At 56.1% G+C, this 14,060-nt stretch overlaps 1 protein-coding gene and 1 pseudogene across 4 annotated transcripts; one reads left to right on the top strand and one right to left on the bottom strand.

The window, feature by feature from the left end:
• Positions 1–22: 22 nt before the first annotated feature.
• Positions 23–10,402, bottom strand: LOC138754240 (COP9 signalosome complex subunit 7b-like). 4 transcript variants are annotated; one of them, XM_069918183.1, is made up of 7 exons: positions 10,317–10,402; positions 3,212–3,384; positions 1,995–2,070; positions 1,792–1,880; positions 1,004–1,206; positions 471–576; positions 23–328 (listed from the first exon to the last, which is right to left on the bottom strand). In XM_069918183.1, exons 2-7 carry the CDS (start codon positions 3,365–3,367, stop codon positions 38–40), a joined length of 921 nt encoding a protein of 306 aa, XP_069774284.1. In that variant the 5' UTR covers positions 3,368–3,384; positions 10,317–10,402; the 3' UTR covers positions 23–37. The 4 variants fall into 4 exon arrangements, with proteins under 4 accessions (XP_069774284.1, XP_069774282.1, XP_069774285.1 ...); XM_069918181.1 differs by lacking the exon at positions 10,317–10,402 and adding an exon at positions 5,073–5,150; XM_069918184.1 differs by lacking the exon at positions 10,317–10,402 and adding an exon at positions 4,558–4,711.
• LOC138754241 (zinc finger protein 384-like) lies at positions 5,409–12,261 on the top strand (annotated as a pseudogene).
• The last annotated feature ends 1,799 nt before the right edge of the window (positions 12,262–14,060 follow it).

Below are 14,060 nucleotides of genomic sequence, written 5' to 3'. Positions count from 1 at the left end.
TGAGATGGAGTGAGGAGGGGTCCCTCAATATAATGTGTTAGACATTATATGTGGAGAGAGAGAAAAAAGGTGTACCAGGGGGAAGTGGGAGAGAGAGAGAGGTAGGTGTCCCAGAGAGAAAGCAAGAGACAGGTCCTGGGGGAGGAGAGAGCCCCTCCTGGGAAGAATGCAAAGCCCAGCCCACGCACCCTTTGACCTTGGCCATCTTCTTTCCTGCTGCACGGATCTCATCGGGGGCTGGCGAGTCCCTGGGCTCGAGGACCTGCTGCTCTGTGTCCTGTGAGGCGGGGACTGAGGTGGCTTTCAGCGTCTTCTTCAGGTTCACCACCTGTGGGGGGAGGGGGAGAGGTCAAGGGTCATTCTGGGAGTTGGTGGTGGAGAGAGAGACCGGTGATCCCTCTGCACCGTCTGAACACAGAATGAAGTCCCGTCACACACTCCTGTGGTGGGGGGGACACGGAGGATCTCACCTCATTCTCCACCTGGTGTCGGATTTTGAGGTGATGTTCCCGATACTGATCTGCTCGGGCGATCTGATCCTCAATCCCGGCGAGAACCGTCTCACAGCCATTGCACCTGGGTGGGGAGAGAGAGAGAACAGAGGGTTGGGGGGAGAGAGAGAGAGAGCAGGGAGATGGGGAGAGTGATTACAGGGGTATGGGGAGGGAGAGCAGGGGGTTGGGAGTATCATACACCAATAAGGTGACTGAGACAGAACTTGGTGATTACCTCCCTCACATCCTCCCGGGACTCCCACCGTATCCAGACCCTGGGTCGTTGTCCCCATTCCTGGACCCCAGATCTCACTCCTGAACATCTGCATCCAGACCCTGGGAACCCCCACGTATCGACCCCGGGAACACGCCGCATCCATACCCTCTCCCATAATCCAGACCCCGAGACCCACCCTCCGTATCCGGACCCTGGACCTTCCTCCTAACCAGCCCCCTTGGAGCCTCCCTGATCCAAGCCCCTACCCACCCCACTGGAGCCCCGGCCCTACCAGTCCTGCAACGTGGAGGCAATGGCCTGGACATCCCGCGGGCGGATGTCGCGGCCCAGGCTGCAGTCCACCTCCAGGGTCTGCCGGCGCTGGTCAAGCTTGCCGTGGATGATGTCAGCATAGATGGCCTCGATGATCAGGTCCTCCAGATCACGCAGGTTCGACAGGTCCAGCTCCCGAAGCAGCAGGGAGTAGGGGATGCACTGGGGGGAGGGACCAGGCAACCATAACCCTTCCAGTCTGGGCCCCTTTTCCCCCTCGTCCACTGACCCTCACCCAGCCCATAACCTTCCAGATAGATCCCTCTCTTCAATATCGACTGGTCTGGGCCAGAACCTCGTGGTTTTCCCCACCGGCCCCGAGTGAAGAATATCCCCACCACTTGTTTGAATCTCTTTCCCCACACCTCCTCAGTGGGGAAAAGGCCACCCACAGTCACTCTGTCTGACCCCCCCCCCCCATAATTTTAAACATCAATCTTCTGCATTCCAGGGATAAAGTCCCGAACTTTTCCTGTAACTCAGTCCCTGACGTCTGGGCAACATCCAGTAAACTCTGCCCTTTCTCGATCTTGCGGAAATCCTGATAATTTTGTGACCAGAATCACACACAATATTGCATTTTGAGCCTGAACAATAGTTTTGTACAACCAAGTCAGCTGATTTAATTGGTCTGAGCTACAATCCCACAGAGTTGACTTTGCTCTGCTAATTGCCAGAAGAGCAGTATTAATGAGGGGGGGGGGGGCGATGGGGGTGGAGAGGAGGGTGGGGGGGGTGGTGACTCACCTTCAACCTGTCAGCCATAGTAACAATGGAGAGGTGACGAAGTTTGTTCTTCTGGGCAAGTGAGAGTTCAGGAAGGCTCCCAGCTTTAGCTGCAGGGACACAGAAGGATATCAGTGTGTGTGGGACCCGTCTCCCCTCCAGTGAGGGTCAGTGTGTGTGGGACCCGTCACCCCCAGTGAGGGTCAGTTTGTTTGTTTTCTTACCAACATAATCAGAAAATGTCCCGTAGGCGAAAAGATGCAGGAGTTGGTAACAGTGGGAGTACGGACCCTCCATTATCTGCAGGAAAGAAAAATTGTGTCAAAAATTATCACCCCTGTCACCCACTTCCCGGGGTGGGAACAGAGCAAAGCCTTATCCCAACACATTCCCGGGGTGGGGACACAGAGTGGATCCCTCATCTCCTCGAGGGTTCAACATGCCCTGTCCCGTTCTGCCTTTGAGGACAAGCCACACCTCGAGTGGCCCCCTCCTGTACGCACGGGTTTGATGCTCTCCATCCCACCATTGGTGACCCTGGCACTCAACAGGATACGAGCGAGGTTGAGGCAGGAGAGAGAGGCTTCTCTCCCTGCGGCAGGACTCTGTGGGAACTGGAACGTCGCAGAAAACAAGCCCCCTCCCCTCTAGACTGTGCCGAACCATTATCCAGCCCTGTCCGTAACCGTCCAGACTCCTGTCTACGTCACAATTTGAATTCCCTTTCAATGTTCAAAACCTGGCCTGTGTTCACCATCTTGGCTCATTCCACACTCTCTGAAGTCTTTCACCCTGAATCTGTGTCCTCTGGTTTATATCTCAGTGAGGAAAAAGCCGACCAACATTTACTCCGTCTGTCTCCCTCAAGTCTCCCCCTCGTTCTCCTACCTTTCCCTGTAACTCAGTCCCTTATTCCAGGCAATATCCTAGTAAATTTTCAGGGGATAAAGTCCCGAACCTGTACAGCTTCACCAGAACATCCTGGACTTGATGCTCTGATTTCTGAGGCCAATGTGCCAAAAGCTCTCTCCACGACCCTGTCGTCGTTTCCACCCCCCGTGACACCACTTTCAGGGTACAATGTCTCTGCATTTCCTGGATCCCCTCTGTCCCACCGCCCTCCTCAGGGCCCGACCATCCACTGCGGACATCCGGCCTTGGTTTGTCCGAGCCCTTTTCTGCGTTTAACTCCATGGGTTTCCAGCGGTTTCAGACCCCTCTGCAAGGCACAGTATGCGAACTGGCCGATCTGATGGACCGTGTTATTGTCCAGATAATTGATATAGAGAGGTCCTAACACTGATCCCTGAGGCAACACTACTCGTTGGAGGTCTCCAGTCTGGAGGCAACCGTCCAGCCAATGTGGCATCTTCAAGGACACCGAGCATCTGCGCCTGTCCTACCTGCGTACTCTCCCACTCTCCCAACCCCAGAACCCCACCTCCTTGACGCTGGGGATCTCCAGGAAGTCTCCAAAGACATAGACGCCTGGGGCTTCCAGTAGCTGGTCGACCAAGGGTTCCAAGGCAGCTCCCCTGGCCTGTCTCGCCTGCAACAAGAACTGCTCGAGGGGTGGAAGGGTCCCCTTCGTCTCCATAACTGTTCGCGAGGTTCCTAGGGAGAGGGAGGGTTTAATTAGATCCGAAACAAAACCCTTCTTACTCTATGGGAATCTTTACGGGTTGAAATACAAAACGGCAAGCGGGGGGGGGGAGGGGGGGTAAAAGGGCCTTTGTGGCTGTAATGTACGGGCCCCCAAAACACCACCTGGGAAGCGGACTGCGAGAAGTAGCGGAAGGTTGGAAGGTAGTGTTTACAGGACGGCCACTCCGATCAGCCCACCAAAGGTTGGGGGGCGGGGGGTGGTATTAGGGGTTCGAAGGTTGTGGAGCCCTCGGGGAGCAGCGCTCACAGTTCGCCTTCCAATCCGGAAGGGAAGAAGATGATATCGGGTGCGTCAATGTTCAACAGTCTCCACCAACCCCTTTAGGTTCGGACATCTCTCACACTCCTCAGCACCTTGATGAAGGGCTCAAGCCCGAAATATCTGAATAATCTTAACCTTTGCGACACAGAGGCGCTGTTTGACATGCTAAGTTTGTCCAGCATTTTTTCACATAATCGGGTGTTTTCACCGGCAGGAAGCCAAAGGTTGGGGACAAAAGGGATCCCCTTCGGGTGGGCAGATTGTGACTGGCGGAGTTCCGCAGGGGTTGGTGTTGGGGACCCACCCATGTTCAAAGGTTTCGCAAATCGCAGAAGGAATTGAAAGCTCGCAGAGAAACCGGGACGACGGGGGAGAATGGGCATAGGAAAGGGGCAGACGAGATGCAATGTTGAGAGACGCGCATTTGGGCAGGCGAAATACAAGGTCAGATTATGATCGAGATGGAGGGAAAATTCCAGACCTCAGAAGGACACGGACTCAATGGGAAAGTGTAACCACAGATACATTTAAGTAGAAATTAATCACTAATGTTTATAAAATTGGAAGATTATGGGGTGGGGTGGGGTGGGTGGGGGGTGAAGGGTTTATATGGAGGCTGGACTATGGTGTAGATATTACAGGGGATTTATATGGGGGCTGGACCATGGATGGGGATACTACGGAGAGGGAGGCAAGGGATTTATATGGGGCTGGACCATGGATGGAGATACTATGGTGAGGGGGTTTACATGGGGGATTTCTAGGCGGTGATCGTTTATAGGGGAAGGGGTTTATATGGGTGCTGGACGATGGATGGGGATGAAGGGGTTTTAATTACAGACCCATTAATGGCTCAACACCTGGATTAAATCCCCACCTGCTCCGGGCGGCCAAACGGATTCGTTCCTCCAAGAGCGATCGTCCTGCCCTCACGGCGCCATCTTGCCATTTGCATCACCACCTCCAGCGCCCTCGCTTCTGATTGGCTGCTCTACCTACCGCCTCGTCTCCCGATTGGACTCTTTGGATGTCCGTCACCCTGACGCCTCGAGTCCCCCTTCCTCCCCCCCCCCCTCGCTACCGATTGGCCGCATCCCTCCCGTCTCGTCTGCCGATTGGACTCTGCTGATCGTCAGCCGGAACTTCGCACGCGCTCCCAACGCTATCTCCACCGCGTGATTGGTCGGGTTCATCCTCGCTCTTTCGTGTGATTGGTCCGTGTCCGCTGTCTGTCACCCGAAACCCCACTCGCGATCCCAACGGCGCCTCCGCCACGTGATTGGCCGAGTTCTTCCTCGTTCTTTTGCGCCATTGGTCCGGGCCAGCTATCCGTCACCCCAACCTCCTTCGCGCTCTCATTATTGCCCAAACCCACCTGCCGCCTGATTGACGGGTTCTTCCTCGTTCCGCCCCGTCATTGCTCCCCTCCACCTGTCCGTCATCCCTCCTCCTCCCCCCCCCCCCACTGGCTCCATCACCGTCCCTCAGACGCGTTTGATTGGCGAGTCTCGCCTTCCGACCCCGCAGTGCTTCCTTCCTATTGGCCAACATCGCCTGTCCATCATCTGGTACACAGCGACGGGCCAATCAGTGTCTGCCTACCCTTCCCCATTTCCGGCCTCATCGAAAGGTCAATGGACCCCATTGCTCCGCTTCAATGCGCTTCATACTGCCCCACTTCCTGCTGGACCGGAAGAAGGTCATTCCGTCTTCTGTCTCCCCTGACAGCCACCTCCATCCCACACTTCCGGCGTCACCGGAAGAAGGTCAGACCCGCCGGCCGTTCTCCAGCCTTACCACGAAGAGCTTCGCCTCCCCGGCCCCACATCCGGCTGCCCCCGGGAGGAAGCGGAAGTGGCCGGGCCGAGGCTCGAGCTGTTTTTTTCTCTCCTCGTTCCTCCCCCCTCCTCCTCCCTCCCGCGCGCTCCAGGCCGTTCCCGCCACCGGCGCCGCCGACGAGGTGACGGAGGCAAGAGCGGCGCCGGCGGCCGCAGGTCGGTCATCCCCGGGGCCGTGGGGGGGGAGGGGGGGCGACTAGTCGGCGCCCGGAGCCCGATTAGTAAGGGGGGAGGGGCAGGAGCTAATTGTCGACGGGAAGCTCTTGGGGATGATTATCGCCGATCAGTTGTTTATCGCCGATTAGTTACGATAGATGATCGTTTATAGACGATTATAACCGATTAGTGTCGGTAATGGGTCGTTTACAAGTTATTAGTGACAATAGAGGATTGTTTCTCGGCGATTGTAACCGATTAGTGTCAGGACTGGGTCGTTTACAAGCGATTAGTGATGATAGAGTGTCGTTTATATTAGTGACAATCGCGAATCGTTTATAGGCGATTGTAACCGATTAGTGTCGGGACATGGTCGTTTACAAGTGAATAGTGACGATAAAGGGTTGTTTATAGGCGATTGTAACCGATTAGTGTCAGGGCAGGGTCGCTTACAAGCGATTAGTGACGGTAGAGAGTCATTTATAGGCGATTGTAACCAATTAGTGTCAGGACTTGGTCATTTACCAGCGATTAGTGACGATAGAATGTTGTTTACAGGCGATTTTAACCAATTAGTGTTGGGACAGGGTCGCTTACGAGCGATTAGTGACGATAGAGTGTTGTTTACAAGCGATTTTAACTAATTAGTGTCGGGACTGGGTAGTTTAGACTGGGTAGTTTACGAGCGATTAGTGATGATAGAGGGTTGTTTACAGTCGATTGTAACCAATTAGTGTCGAGCAGGGTCGTTTACAAGCGATTAGTGACGATAGAGGGTTGTTTATAGGCGATTTAACTGATTAGTGTTGGGACAGGGTCGCTTACGAACGATTAGTGACGATAAAGTGTTGTTTACAAGCAATTTTAACTAATTAGTGTCGGGACTGGGTAGTTTAGACTGGGTAGTTTACGAGCGATTAGTGATGATAGAGGGTTGTTTACAGTCGATTGTAACCGATTAGTGTTGAGCAGGGTCGTTTACAAGCGATTAGTGACGATAGAGGGTTGTTTATAGGCGATTTAACTGATTAGTGTTGGGACAGGGTCGTTTACAAGCAATTAGTGATGATAGAGGGTTGTTTACAGGCGATTGAAACTGATTAGTGTCGGGACTGGGTCGTTTACGAGCGGTTAGTGACGATAGAGGGTCGTTTATAGGTGATTATAACCGATTAGTGTCGGGACAGGGTCATTTAGAGCGATTAGTGATGATAGAGGGTTGTTTACAGGCGATTGTATCTGTTTAGTGTCGGGCAGTGTCATTTACAAACGATTAGTGACGATAGAGGGTAGTTTATAAGCGATTGTAACCGATTAGTGTCGGGACAGGATAGTTTACAAGCAATTAGTGATGGTAGATGATCGTTTATAGGTGATTGTATCCATTTAGTGTCGGGACAGGGTTATTTACAAGCGATTAGTGACAATAGAGGGTTGTTTACAGTCGATTGTAACCGATTAGTGTCGAGCAGGGTCATTTACAAGCGATTAGTGACGATAGAGGGTTGTTTACAGTCGATTGTAACCGATTAGTGTCGAGCAGGATCATTTACAAGCAATTAGTGACGAAAGAGGGTTGTTTATAGGCGATTTAACTGATTAGTGTTGGGACAGGGTCATTTACAAGTGATTAGTGATGATAGAGGGTTGTTTACAGGCAATTGTAATCAACTAGTGTTGGGGAGAGTTGTTTATAAGCGATTATAACTGCCCAGTACACTCTCCAGGACCCTGTCTCCCCCCTTGTACACTCCCCAGGACCTCTCTCCCCCCCACCCCCCAGTAGGGACCCCCATCACCCCCCCAGTACACTCCCTGGGAACACCCACTACCCCCCGTACACTCCCAGGAACCTATCTTCCCCCCCCCCCCCCCCCCCACCCCCGTACACTGCCCGGGACCCCCCCCTCTCTCTCCTATACACTCTGTGGGACCCCTCTCTCCTCCTCCCCCCCCCATACACTCCACGGGACACAGAACACACATACTCTCCCCCCCCCACCCCATTCATTCCCCGGGACACACATACTCTCCCCCCCACCCCATTCATTCCCCGGGACACACACACACACACACACACTGCCCCCCACCGTACACTCCCCGGGACCCACTTCCCCCCCACGCCATACACTCCCCGAGACCCAATCTACCCCCTGTACACTTCCCAGACCCCCTCTCTCCCCCTGTACTCCCCGGAACCTCCTCTCTCCCCCTGAACACTCCCAAGGACCCCCCTCTCTCACCCCCCCACATTACACTACCCGGGACACCCCACACTCCCTGGATCCCCCTATCCCCCCTGTACACACCCCAGGACCTCGTCTCCCCCTGCTACACTCCCCGGGACCCCCTCTCTCCCCCTGTACACTCCCCGGGACCCCCATCTCACCCCGAACACTCCCCGGGACCCCCATACACTCCCTGGGATCCCGTCTCCCCTCTACCCCCCCCCCCACCGTACACTCCCTGCAACCCCCCCCCCCTCACCCCGTACACTCTCCAGGACACCATCTCCCTCCCGAACACTCCCCGGGACCCCATACACTCGCTGGGACCCTCTCTCTCCTCCCCCCACCCCCCACACTCCCTCGGAATCCCCTCTCCCCACTGCACACTCCCAGGGACCTCCCTCTCCCCCCGTACACTCCCCAGGAAAACTTCCCCCTCCATACACTTCCCCGGGGATGGGATGGGGATAGCAGACCATGTTTATTGTGTGTATCCCACCCCCCAGGGCACCTGACATCCTCTGTTCTGTGCCCAGGTATGGAAGATTCACACTACAACAGCAGTTACTTCTGGACCCCGATACCAACTGTGGCTGGACAGGTCAGAAATGAACCCTCACATCTCCCTCTCCCCCTTCCTCTCCCCCCTTCCTCTCCCCCCTTCCTCTCCCCCCTTCCTCTCCCCCCTCCCTCACTCTCTCTCTCTTTCTCTCTCTCTCCCTCTCCTCTCCCCATCTCACTCTCTCTCTCTCTCTCCACCCACAGTTTGAGAATGTCATGTTCATCAACAAGATCAAGGAGCAGCTCCTGACGGACAAATCCTGCCCCACTGCGTCATACCAAAGCCCCCCACAGCACTCTGGCGGGGCAGACCCCTCAGGCACCCCAGGGGAGACAAAGCCCCCCGTCCCCTCCCCCTCTTCTGATGGGGTCACCATCCTGCCTCTTCCCTCCGCCACGCTGATGACAGGTGGGTGTCCGGGGGGCATGAGGGGGGTGGTGGGGCTTGGAAGGGGCTGAGGGGAGGGGCCAGGGGTCAGAGGGAGGAGATGTGTCTTGGATGGAGGGACAGGGTCTCAATGGGAGGCTAGGGGGTGTCAGAGGGAGGGGAGGGGGTCCCAGATGGAGGGACCAGGTGTCGGATGTCGGGGGGATCGGAGTGGGCGGAAGGTATTTTTTCCTGGATCTACCAATTTTCTCTCTCTCCCTCCACCTGTCTCTCATCCCTTTCTCTCTCACCCACTCTCATCCCTATCTGTCCCCTTTCTCCCTCTCCTGCTGCCTCCACCTCTCTCCGCCCCCATGTCTCTTTCTTTCCCCCCTACCCCCCCCAGGACTGGTGATCTCCCCCTGCTCCGGTCCGTCAGCCACCGCCACCTCGACCCTCCCCTCCCTCTCCCTGGCATCGCCCCTCTCTGCCGGCGAGACACTCCCCCACCCCTCCGGAGAAGAAACCCCCGTCAGGGGAAGACGCGGCTCAGAGCCCAAAACCTCCCGGCCCCCCGCAAGAGGAAGTGTCGTCACGTCGAAGGAGGAGTGGTTGTCCCGTTCCCAGGATCGTCCGAGGAGGAGGCTTCCAGAGATGGGAGGTCCTACAGGTAGGTCTCAACCCCCCCCTTCTTCTCTCTCCCCCACCCCCAATCTCCTCCCCCTCCCCATATCTTTGTCTCTTCTCTCCCCCCTCCCTTCCCCCTCTCTCTCTCTCCCTCCCCTCTATTTCCCTCCTCTCTCCCCCCCGCTCGGTCTCACCTCTCTCCTCTCCCCACAGGTGCCGGACCTGCCCGCTGACCTTCCTCTCCAAGTCGGACATGCAGCTCCACAGTAAGTCCCACTCCGAATCAAAACCTCACCACTGTCCCCACTGCTCCAAGACGTTTGCCAACAGCTCGTACCTGGCCCAGCACGTCCGCATCCACTCAGGGGCCAAGCCGTATGCCTGCTCTTACTGCCAGAGGAATTTCCGGCAACTGTCCCACCTTCAGCAGCACACACGGTAGGTCAGGGGGGCCGAGAGGAGCGGGGAGAGAGAGGGGTGGGGGAGAGAGGGGATAGAAGGGGGGAAGGGGCAAGAGAAAGAGGGGGGAGAGTGGGGGCAAAAGAGAGAGGGGGAGTGGGGGTGTGAGAGGGGGGAGAAAGGAGGGAGAAGTAATTTGGGAGTGGGTGTCAAACTCTCACCTCTCTCCCCCCTCTGCAGAATCCACACAGGAGACCGGCCGTACAAATGTGCACAACCGGGATGTGAGAAATCGTTCACCCAGCTGTCCAACCTCCAGGTAAACCCCTCTCCACCCCATCTCCCCCCCCCCCCCCCACCCCCTTCCCCCCACCCCCCTCACTCACACTCTCTCTCTCTCTCTCTCTCTCAGTCCCACAGACGGCAGCACAACAAAGACAAACCGTTCAAATGTCCCCACTTGCCATCGAGCGTACACCGATTCCCCGTCCCTCCAGGTCCACCTCAGCACGCACACGGTGAAAAATACACTTCGGTGAGTTCCCGACCCGCACGTACGCCCCTGACGGGCATCGGAGCCCGCCGGCTCGCGCCTAGTCATCATCTTCACCGGAGACCTTGGGACATTTCCCTGATGTCAGAAACTAAGTTACGGGGGAAAGGTTAACAGGTTCGGGACTTTAACCACTGAAGATTTACAGGGATGTTGCCCGGACATCAGGAACTGAGTTACAGGGAAAGGTTCGACATATTCGGGACTTTATCCCCTGAAGATTTACTGGGATGTTGACTGAAAGACTGACCACGGAGTGAGTCTCCTCCGCTCCTCTCCATGGCAGCTGCGTCCATCTGTCATGAGGCGGCTGGAAATGAGTGCGAGGCTCCATGCCCGATGCACACCAACGACGAATGAACCCCGGCATACCACACGTGCGACCTTGAGGGGTGTACGGATCCGGACGCCCGCGGTAAAGTGTCCGGCTGTTCACCCCTGATGGAGCCACTCTGGATCAAGTGAAGGGACATGGGTGGGGGTTCATGGGGGTTGGTGGCCGGCTCCCACGACGATTCCCTGAGGGAATGATTTTCCGGGGAGACAGTCTCAACGTTCGGTGGGCGCAAATATTTAGAGGGCGGGGGGTTGTGATGCTGGGGGGGGTTGGGGGGCGATGATGTATTGGCTGTGAAATAAACTCTCTTCCCCCCCCCCCTCTCTCCCCCTCCCTCACTCCTCTTGCTCCTCCCTCTCTCTCTCACCTCCCTCACTCCTCTCCCCCCCTCACATTCCCCTCTCTCCCTCCCCTCCCCTCCTCTCCAGGAGACGTACCTCATGAAACACATGAAGAAACACAAGGTTCCCGATCGACAGCCAGAGGCTTTCGAGGCGCCGGCCGGGGGTCCAGGTGGAGGGGCGGGACCCGGCGCCGTGCCCCTACGACCTGTTCAAGGCAGATGCCCGTGAGGAGGCGTGCCTCTCCTCCGGTGGCCTCCGGGTCGACACCTTGGGCACCTCCTGAATGGGCGGGGGGGGGAGAATCCTGGAAGGGGGGGAGGAGGAGGGCGTGAACAGGCCCCTCACCAAACACCCCACCCTTGCGCCCCCAATCACCTGCCATGTCCCAAACTGAGAGGTCGATCCCTTTGCCAACCTGTTGGAGTCATTTTGTTCCAAGATGGACACCGTGGCCCTGATTCGCCCATCTCTATCTCCCCCTCCCCCCCAATCCTCCCGCACTGAAACATTGGCCCCTTGGCTCGGCTGCTCCTGGCCTCCATCTTGGAGGGAAGACGAGCCTGTTCACGTCCATCACCTCAAGCCTCCGACAAGAAGCGTGCGGAGGCGGTGAAGGTGGGGAGGGGGGAGGCAGGCGAGGAGGACAGACGTGGCACCCGGCCCCACAGAAGTGGGTGTCCGAGGGCTTTGGGCCTATGGTCGCCAGTGGCAATGGGAGCCTGTGTCCCAACATGGCCACCCTTCTATCAGGCCCCACTGTTGAGGTCGTTCTCCCTCTGTCCCATCCCCTTCTGCGATAAGATAGAGACATTGATTGATATATAAATATAAAACTTTCTCACCTTGTAAAGTAAAAAAAATCTGTTTTATACAGGCGGCAAAGTTTTTAACGTGTTTTCCCCCGCTCCCTCTCTCTCACCCACCGCCCCCCTCGATCTTGCCGCCAAGCACTTAGTAAGGGTAATTTCATCTTAATATATCCCATGGCCGTCTGACCAGCCGGGGTCAGGGAGGGAGTGGGTTGGGGGGGAGATGCAAACTGACCAATTGGGGTCAGGGAGGGAGGGGAGGGAGGTGATTTCAATTTCAACTGATTAATCCCTCTGCACCTTCCTGTAAATAGACTCGCGGAAATAAAGTTTGTTTTCTTTCTGTTTCAGGTTTCACTCTGTGTCCCCACCCTATGAGTGTGTGACGGGACAGGGGCTTCACTCTGCGTCCCCACCCCGGGAATGTGTGACGGGACAGGGTTTCGCTCTGTGTCCCCCACCTGGGAGTGTGTGACGGGACGGAGCTTCTCTCTAGCTGCTTTCAGTGGCCACAAAGCCCAACTGTAAAGCTGCACAGAATACTCCTGTGCAGCTGTCGCGTGGCCATCTGAAACCGAAAAAGCCAGCCAGGAGGGTTACCTAACCCTTCTCCGAGAGGTATAACTATCCTTGGAGTATCAATTGTGGCAGCTGAAAGCAGCCCGGCTGCCAGGGGGCGGACTGCTGACATCACAGTGACATCATCAGCCATTGACTCCTGAGACAAGGAAACCAGATGAAAGCAGGCTTCTTCAAATTTTATTTTGCACCCTCTCCCGCTACTGGTCTCCCCCTTCACCCGCCTGACTACCACTGCCGGTCTCCCCCCCCCTCACCCAATCAACTCCCACTGCCGGTCTCACCCGCCCGACTCCCGCTGCCGGTCTCTTCCCCCCACCTCCCGCCCGACTCCCGCTGTCGGTCTCCTTTCCTTCCTCTCCGACCCCCGAAGCGGGGAGTTGGGTGGAGGGGAGACCAGCAGCAGGATTCGAGCGGGCATGGGTGGGTGGGGGGGGGGGGGAGACGAGCAGCAGACTCGGGCGTGAAGACCGGCAGTGGGACTCGGGTGCGTGAGGGTGGGGGGAGACTGGCAGCAGGAGTCGTGCCTTGACGCGCTGCTATGACGTGAGGTTAGCCTGAGCGAGACTAGGCACCTGTCCAGAGTAGCCGGCTTTCACTGATAGGTGGATAGCAGTCAGCTGGCACGTTTGGATGCCAGAAAGCCGTCCATTTCTGTGGGCACTTAAACGTGATAGCTAAACTCTAATAGCCTCACCTGCAGGGGCCTAATCTATGAGACGTATTGAACCCACCCAGCTCCTCCGATGGACATCAGGATGGACCAATCATATGTAAAAGATACGACTAGACCAATAAGATTGGATGAACCGCCCATCTCAGATAGACATCCCAATAAGATTGGATGAACCGCCCATCTCAGATAGACATCCCAATAAGATTGGATGAACCGCCCATCTCAGATAGACATCCCAATAAGATTGGATGAACCGCCCATCTCAGATAGACATCAGGACAGACCATTCGTAATGCAGAGACAGCGTAGTGGTTCGTTGAGAAGGAAAATCCCGCTACCCGACAGATGAACAGGCGGAATGACAAATCAGCTGGAAAATATGCCTCCAGCATCGATTAACTACAGGATCCTCCAACCTGATCGGAGATCAAACGCGTGTCGCAACTACAGGCAAGGAAACAGCTTCGGTGATTAAGAATTAGTCCAATCATAAGGGCTCAACCTCCTTACGAACAGATGGACCGCGGTGTTGCCACAGGCCCCTCATGGATGACAAATAAGACCGTCTCCCCAACAGATCGACGTCACTATGACCCAATCAGGTGGCGGATGGCCACACCCGACCATTCGCAGGCATGGATATCGCCCATTTGGCAGATCTGCCTAGGCAATCAGCTTCGAGGATTGCCTGTCTGACATTCACGCGTCCGAGAATTCGCCTCCCAGCCTGATGGACGTAGCAGGCATGGACGTCGTTGCGAACCAATCTCTTCTCAAGGGTCAGAGGCGGTCATTCACAGCGGCGAAACTGCTTACACAAAGGTTGGATGGCGGAACGGACCAATCAAAATCAGTAAAGAAACAGAGAAGCGACGTTGCAGACCAATCA

The sequence above is a fragment of the Narcine bancroftii genome, chromosome 2, assembly GCF_036971445.1.
Source record: "Narcine bancroftii isolate sNarBan1 chromosome 2, sNarBan1.hap1, whole genome shotgun sequence".
Taxonomy (NCBI): domain Eukaryota; kingdom Metazoa; phylum Chordata; class Chondrichthyes; order Torpediniformes; family Narcinidae; genus Narcine; species Narcine bancroftii.
Note: the sequence above shows the minus strand (reverse complement) of the source record. Positions and strands in the feature narration are given on the sequence as shown.

What these genes read in the sequence shown, in the direction of transcription:
- LOC138754240 (XM_069918181.1), bottom strand. Translation starts at nt 5,139, where the DNA reads ATGACGGACAGGTGGAGGGGAGCAATGACGGGGCGGAACGAGGAAGAA. An exon ending in CTATGGCTGACAGGTTGAAG is followed by an intron (nt 1,207 to 1,791) that starts GTGAGTCACCAC and finishes CCCTCCCCCCAG; the next exon opens with TGCATCCCCTACTCCCTGCT. An exon ending in GACACCAGGTGGAGAATGAG is followed by an intron (nt 329 to 470) that starts GTGAGATCCTCC and finishes CTCCCCCCACAG; the next exon opens with GTGGTGAACCTGAAGAAGAC.